The sequence below is a fragment of the Triticum aestivum genome, chromosome 5A (genome assembly GCF_018294505.1).
Source record: "Triticum aestivum cultivar Chinese Spring chromosome 5A, IWGSC CS RefSeq v2.1, whole genome shotgun sequence".
Classification (NCBI taxonomy): domain Eukaryota; kingdom Viridiplantae; phylum Streptophyta; class Magnoliopsida; order Poales; family Poaceae; genus Triticum; species Triticum aestivum.
The window spans coordinates 118280621-118287974 of NC_057806.1; the positions used below are offsets into that span (position 1 = coordinate 118280621).

At 44.0% G+C, this 7354-nt stretch overlaps 1 protein-coding gene across 7 annotated transcripts; it reads right to left on the reverse strand.

Moving 5' to 3' along the window:
- Positions 1-2859: 2859 nt before the first annotated feature.
- Positions 2860-5585, reverse strand: LOC123102564 (probable glutamate carboxypeptidase LAMP1). Of its 7 annotated transcripts, XR_006449053.1 has the most exons (7): positions 4625-5585; positions 4332-4423; positions 4151-4233; positions 3819-3887; positions 3506-3593; positions 3343-3432; positions 2860-3097 (listed from the first exon to the last, which is right to left on the reverse strand). XR_006449053.1 is itself a non-coding variant. In XM_044523964.1 (5 exons), the coding sequence occupies exons 2-5, from the start codon at positions 3960-3962 to the stop codon at positions 2998-3000; spliced, it is 438 nt and encodes a 145-aa protein (XP_044379899.1). In that variant the 5' UTR covers positions 3963-4233; positions 4332-5585; the 3' UTR covers positions 2860-2997. The 7 variants fall into 7 exon arrangements, 3 of the variants coding, with proteins under 3 accessions (XP_044379899.1, XP_044379900.1, XP_044379901.1); XR_006449051.1 differs by having other exon boundaries at positions 4332-5584; XR_006449052.1 differs by having other exon boundaries at positions 4000-4233; positions 4332-5584.
- Positions 5586-7354: the final 1769 nt, after the last annotated feature.

Consider the following 7354-nt stretch of genomic DNA (forward strand, 5'->3'; position numbering starts at 1 on the left):
GAACAGCCGAGTTCATATTTTTTATGCAATTTCTAAACGGCTAATCCAATTGAGGCAAATAATATGGCGTTGGAAAGCTTATGAAAATGCGCTACTTTTTCATGTTAAAAGTTTTTTCTAATTTTGAACAGTTTAAAAGTAATTTAGAAAACGGTACAACTTCCACCGAGTTCATATTTTTGAGCTAATTTTTTAGCCATATGTCCAAATGCAGCAAATGATATGGCCTTGGAAAGCTTGAAGAAATGTGAAACTTTTTTGTATATATTGTTTCTCCTAATTCATTACGGTTTTATGTCAGTTTTGAAAATGGCTAAAAACGTATTTTTGTCGTAATTTATACAAACTTTATCGGAATGGGGCAAATAATATACCGCTGAAAAGCTACGGAAAATGCGAAACTGTTTCATGTTAATGGTTTTCTCTGATTCCTGACCGTTTTCATGTAATTGCAAAAATGGCGAGATCATTCGTTCTGCCTTTGTCGCGAAACAGATTTTTTGAAAATGCACCGCATGAAGAATCTGAACTTCTCGTCGCGTGTACCTGAACTTCATTCTGCTTTTTCACGTGCTTTTTTTGCTCGTAGATCTCCATCCACTGCTTGTAGCTCTCCATCCACTCATCGAAATTGAGCAAGTGATATACCGGTGGAAAGCTGATGTAAACATGTAACTTTCCCGTGTTGATCGTTTTTTCGTACTCGCGACGATTTTAAAAGTTTTTCATCTCAAATTCATTCACTATAGTAGTCGAACTTCCTGTTGTTTTCACATTGAACTTTTGTGGCATATTTTCGTTTGTAATTTTCTTATCCATTTCGTCAGTGTTACAAAAATGATATTCTTGTTGTACAAACTTCTCTCACAATATTTTTTTTAACTTTCTTCGACCGAGGACTTTAACTTACACAAATGATTTCCCTACCGTTTTGAAATAAATTAGAAAATGATGATATCATGATTTCTGCCTTCATCGCAAATGGAAATGCACTGTGTGAAGTAGTTGAACTTCTCAGGCATGTCTGTTTGAATTTCACTCTGTTTTTTATGTGCTGTTTTTTGCACTTCGTGAAGTAGTTGAACTTCTGGGGCAAGTCTGTCTGAACTTCACTCTGTTTCACTTTATTGTATTTGTTCTCATATGAAATACGCACCATGTAGTACGTGAACTTCCGGCTGTTATCACTTTGAACTTCTCTTTGGTTTGAGATAATTATTCTAAAACACAAAAAATAACATTTTTAATGTATTTTGGACATCTAAATACATGGTGAACCTCTCTCACAAGATTTTTTTAATTTTTCCTCACCGAGTACTTGAACTTCCAGCAACCATTTTTTGTTTATGAGTTGTTTTTAAAAGTGCAAAAAATGGCGTTGTGTTTTTTATTTTTTTAACAGGAAAATCCTAGGTTTTAATAAACTCCGAACTTCTCTGTTATTTCAATTTGAACTTCACCTTTTCATATTTTGAGTAAAGAAATTGTATTCGATTTTTATACGGAAAAATCAAACATGGAAATATGAGGTGAACCTCTCTCGCAAGAATTTTTGAACTTCCCTGGACAGAGCACTTGAACTTCTTTCAACAAACCTTTTATGCTTTTATTTTTTCTATACTTTTTATTCTCATCTGAAATGCATTCCTTGCAGTAATTGAACTTCTCATTGTTTTCACTATGAACTTCTGTCACATTTTTTTTATATGTCGAATTACATGCAATTGAAGGTAGAACGTCATTTTTTCCATTTTAAAACATGTAATTGAAGGTCGAACATCCCGCAATATAAATTCTGAACCATGCACGGTGGTGCACGTGAACTTATTGCAACAAATCTGAGTTTTTTATATACTTCAAACTTCTCTGTTATTTTGAATTGAACTTCTTAGTCTTATTTTTAGAAAAAAATATGTTTTCAAATAAGCATCAAACATTTTTTTTCAAAATTGAACCTCATACTTTTATTTTTCCTAGAAATGGAAAGAATTTGAGTTTTCCGTAAATATCAAACTATTCCTTTTATTTTAATTTGAACTTCTTTAATTTTATTCTTTAGTAACGAAGAAAACCTGTTTTTTTATATAAATATTGAACTTCTTTTTTTATATAATTTAGACTTCTTGGTTTATTTGAAATACTTTCCTTTTCCATTTTTGAACTGTAAAACAATGTTCTTTTTATAAAAAATAAGCATCAAACTCATGTTGTATGTTAATTTGAATTTCTTGCTTTTATTTAGATAATTTTTTTTCTGATTTTCTTATGAACATTGACCTGCTATGTATCTTAAATTTAAACTTCTTGGTTTAGTTTCAGAGACGGAAAAATTTGTCTACTGTTTTAACTTACAGGCTTTTGGGGTTTTGTAAACTTCTAGAGTTTTTTTAGCAAACTCTTTTTTTAGTTAAATGCCTTTTGGCTTATTTTTTAACGCCAATGTTTCTTCTCTATTTTTTCCAACCTTCTATCACTTTGTATAAGTGAACTTCTTCAGAACATAATGTTTGAATTTCCTTGAGGTTTTCTCATCAACTATATGCACTCATTTTTGTGATATTAAAAATAGCTGGCACGCTAGGGAGGGTCGAATTTTGCTGACCATGAAGTAGATGAACCTTGTCCAACGTAATAGTTGGACTTCAGTTAACTCCAGATTTCCTCTCCAACAACATTACATGGGCACAATTAAAGTCACAACTTAATAAATGGATTCAGCTGGCATTCAAATCAGACAGAAGAATTAGTGTTGGGATGCTGTCTGAAACAAGATGCAGTAAAGTCGCACGAATTACTCAGTACGTGCATCAGTGAGTTGATTAAAACAAGAATAGAGAGAGAGCTCTATGCAGGTCACACTAGAATAAAGCAAAGAATATATTAAGATAGAGATCCATCAGCCACAACCAAATGCATTCACGAGAAACAAATAACTACAGGGAATAGCACCATCACATTAGAACTTCTTCATGTTCGTTCATGAGATGGAATTTTTCCTCACTCAAACTTTCTGTATAGTGAGGAGGCGGTGGCATTGTAGCATGCAAGGTAGTAGAAGGAGAGAAACACCAGGAGCGCCGCGCTGTTGTCGTTGATGCTGCAGCGGCTAGCAGCTGTGAGATGATGATGTTGGTAATGCTGTGAAGCTACCAAGTACAACTCCCTCCGTTCATAAATTTAAGATGTTTTAGATATTTCAATATGGACTACATACGAACTAAAATGAGTGAACATACACACTAAAACATGAATGTATGCATCCGGTTCAGACAAAGGTTAGAACATCTTATATTTGTAAACGGAGGGAGTAACACACAGCACAAAATGAATACGGGGCTGCACCTGCGACATGCCTACAGAACCCAGGGTCCGCGAACTTCTCCACCCTTACAAAATCATCGTATAAAGAGTGGTAAACAGGATATCCTGGCCCTGTCAATGTCCAAGGAGCACCATTAGAGATACGAGAAACCGTAAGAATAAACAATACGAAATGCGCCCCTACCTTCTCCAAATATCAAGTTGGTGGATGGAATGCCAACATGTTGAACGAATGCTGCATAGTCTGATCCTCCATTGCCCAGTCGTTGAATCTTCATGCAGGATATCAGAGACAATATATGTTAACTACAGTAAATAGCTAGGAACATTTTCAGAGTTGGAGCTGAAATTTAGAAATGAAGATTCAGACATGAAACCCCGAAGCTGCAGGTTTCATTTTACGCACAAAGGAACCCAGAGTTTGACAGCAACCAGTACTATATATCGCAAGTGACAACGGTGGGCTAACTGTATAAGGAAGTCATTTTACAACTCACGTTGGGAGAAGCATTGGATTTGACCCATGAATCATAAGCCGTCTGAGATGAATTGTCGGGGTCTTGAACCTTCATGAATTGAAAAAACAGAATGTTTTGACTTTTTGACCATCTTGTTATTAATAAGAAAAATAGAATAAGCATGATATTGTCAGAGACAAGTGGTTCAAAGTTGACACACCCACTGTAGAGTGTTGACCACTCAACAGCTACTCTTTTGTATGACCAAAACCAAATAACTGACTATCAGTTAGTACTCTTTCCATTTTAATTGATTCCATTAGTAGTTCATCAAGTTGGGGAGTTGTAGATGGGAGTAAAACTGAACCGACTCTGAAACATCAATATTCAGATATGCAACACCCCTCGAGGAAAGCATCTCCCTGTTTTCTTCAACCCATTCAGTTGATCCTGTCTGCATAAACGTAAATTGTGATCACCATTGCAGCTGCTTTTAAGTTGCCTACATATGTATAACAAACGAATGTGGTGCTGGAAGAGAGATCCACTTACCAATCCGTACTCTTCTGCACCCAGCTACAGAAAATGATGGTCCTTCGAGGCCTCCATCCTTGCTTTTGTAGCACAAAAAACCTTTGTGCTAACTAGATGGATAGGGAGTGAAGTTAACAACGTTTTCAGAAGCAGAGATGGTCATATTGTTCAAGACTTTCTGCTGATAAGTCTACTCCGTTATTCAGAAGGAGCGGTCAGGATTATTGTATTATGCCACGTTGCAGAGTTCAGAGCAAAGAACAGCTTACTGGATTGCTGAGAACATATATATGTTATAACACAAGAATCACCTCGATCATAGCTGTTGTTCCGCTGTTGGGGTCGGCGGCTCTGAACTTCTCTGTGCCTGTCTTGCGTGTGCACACGTGTGAAGAAAGTGTGTTCTTCTTTTAGATTGGATTCTCCTCACACCACATGTGGCTGTCATGTGCACGCAAGCACCAAGGACGAAGAAGTTCTAGGCAGAAGAGGAAGACGTCCATGGTGCGCCAGCGAGGCAGGATAGTGTCGGGGGATGGGGCGTGGGCCCTTTGGGCGGTGTGCTTGGGGATTGGTGGTAGATGACGGCGCTTGTGTGCCAGGGGGAGGGGGTGCTGATGGTTGGACCCAGGCGCGGGGGCGGCGCGACTGTCGGACCTAGGAGTGGGGTGAGTGCACTGCGGCGGCCAAACCCAGGTGCGGGGTTGGCACGGCAGCCGGACCCAGGAGTGGGGCGGCGCCGAGACCAAATCCAGGCGAGGGGGCTGTGCGAGGCCGGATCCAGGGGGGGGGGGGGGGGGGGGGGGGGGGGGCAGCTCCAGCATGGATAGAAGGCCGCCGACGGCAGCCGTAGCGGAGGGCAAAGCTGGGGAAGGTCGCGGTGGCCCCTTTGGGAAGGTCACGGCGGCGCCCCGAGAAGGCCGCAGCCCCTATCCGTGGCCAAGGGTGGAGCCTCTTGTCAGGTCCGGTGGGCGGCGGAGATCAGGCGGTGGAGGGAGGAGCGGCTCGGCGCCGTGGGGCAAGGCGGCAGCGCGGTGGGAGGAACGGAGGCGGTGCGCCGGGGGGCAGGGCGGCGGCTCGCTGGGAGGCCGGGTGCTGCGCGCCGTGGGGCAGGGCGGTGGTGGTGGCGCGATTCGGGAGGGCGGCGACGGTGGTGGCCTGATTCGGGGAGGGTAGCCGCCGATCGAGGGGGTGGGGGATTAGGGACGGGATCGAGGGGGTGCAGGTCTGGGAACGGATCGTGGGCGCACGGGTTCGGCTAGTTGGGAACATCTCATCGGGCCCTTATAGGGCTGGCTGTGATTCAAATAACTATTCTAATGATTAGAATAGTGTTGTCCTATATATATATAGACAATGTATTACTTATCTTTGTTCTCCTCATGCTGCTTCTTGGCAAGGCCGAGTTCTTTCTCAGACCGCTCGAGGTTCTGCTTCAGTGCGGCGACCTCCGCTGTTAGTGCAGCAGAGGTCAGCAGCGAAGCCTGCATATGCATATAGACATACTTGTATTAGACTCCTGCAGATATTATTTGATCCTCTATTTGGCTTTTCTTTGTGAACACCAAACAGAGTATCAGGGGCTACTGTCTATGCGGTATGCATATAGACATACTTGTATTAGACTCCTGCAGATATTATTTGATCCTCTATTTGACTTTTCTTTGTGAACACCAAACAGAGCATCAGGGGCTACTGTCTATGCGGTAATATTTTCCTATATTTTAAATACTTACCTCAAAGCCTGCTAGAAGGCTGGCACAGGCTTCAGTCAGTCTGTTCTTGGCGGACTGAACCTTCTTGATCACCGCACTCATAATAGTGCGGTGCTCTTCGTCGATGGAAGCGTCGCGAAGCGCTCCCAGCAGGTTGTTTGGTGCCTCTGGATAGACAGAGGTCACCGGCACAGGTGGCTTGCCCCTCTTGGCAGGGGGCCGCCTGCCGGAGTCCGAAACCACTGGAGGTTCCAGCGCGGTGTTCGGCTGAGGGCCGTACTTGGAGCCCTTGGGAGTCTTGCTCCCTTTACGCCTGGAGTCCGGAAAGTCGCCTTGAGGCGCCTCCAGGAGTATCTCCCCTCGGTTCGGTGCCCCTTGAGACAATACCTCGACATTGTCCATAGGGCGAGGAGAGGAGGCGGTTGGAAGTGACTCGCTATTCATATCCGACGAGTCCAAGGAACCGTCTGACGAGGATACGTCGATGCGGGCTCGGGGCAGACTGCATGATCATATTCAACGTTAGGAGAAGTAGTGCAATAAAAGTATACTATGAGTTACTCTAGTATCCGAATACTTACGACTTCGCCAGGGGCTTGGCCCTGAGTAACCACTCGTCTTCGCTGTCGGCGGCGGTGGTGGAACAGTCCAGAAGGAGAGTCCTTCCCTTCTTGGACCCTCCGGCCTCCCCGGTTGGGGCGGCCTTCCTTTTCCTGTCTCCCCCGGTTGGAGAGGGAGAACCGTCATCTTCCTCCTCCTCGTTTTCACGGGAGGAGTGCGTCTCGGAGTTATCGGACGATGAGTCCGATACCACCTGGCGCCGGGAACTCTTTCGGGTTCCCGTGGCCTTCTTCTTGATCTTCTTCTCCGGCACCTCATAAGGAGCCGGAGTCCGCATCTCTGTCAGGAGAGCGTCTGCAGGGTCTTCGGGCAGAGGGGCTGGACAGTCAATCTGCTCCGATGTCTCCACCCAGTCCTGTCAAAGGCATGGGAGCTCAGACCCCGCACATGGTTAAACTATGGAAAATAAATACCCTACAAGGTGTACAGAACTTACCGGATTCGCAGGGCGCGTCACGCTTAGCCCGCGGTCCTCGATAAGGGGAGGGGGGACCTCGGCGCCCTTGAACAGCACCTTCCAGACGTCCTTATGCGTCGTGTCGAAGAGCTCGCGTAGAGTCTGGTGCTGGGCCGGGTCGAACTCCCATAAGTTGAAAGCCCGTTGTTGACACGGGAGGATCCGGCGGAAGAGCATGACCTGGACTATGTTGACAAGTTTGAGTTTCTTGCCTATCATGTTCCAGATACACTTCTGGAGTCCGTCTA

Coding starts and splice junctions, on each gene's coding strand:
- LOC123102564 (XM_044523964.1), bottom strand. CDS start 3,962: ATGCTTATTCTATTTTTCTTATTAATAACAAGATGGTCAAAAAGTCAA. Junction 3,433..3,505: donor CAACTTGATATTTGGAGAAG/GTAGGGGCGCAT, acceptor GGACATTGACAG/GGCCAGGATATCCTGTTTAC. Junction 3,114..3,342: donor GTTCTGTAGGCATGTCGCAG/GTGCAGCCCCGT, acceptor ATCATCTCACAG/CTGCTAGCCGCTGCAGCATC.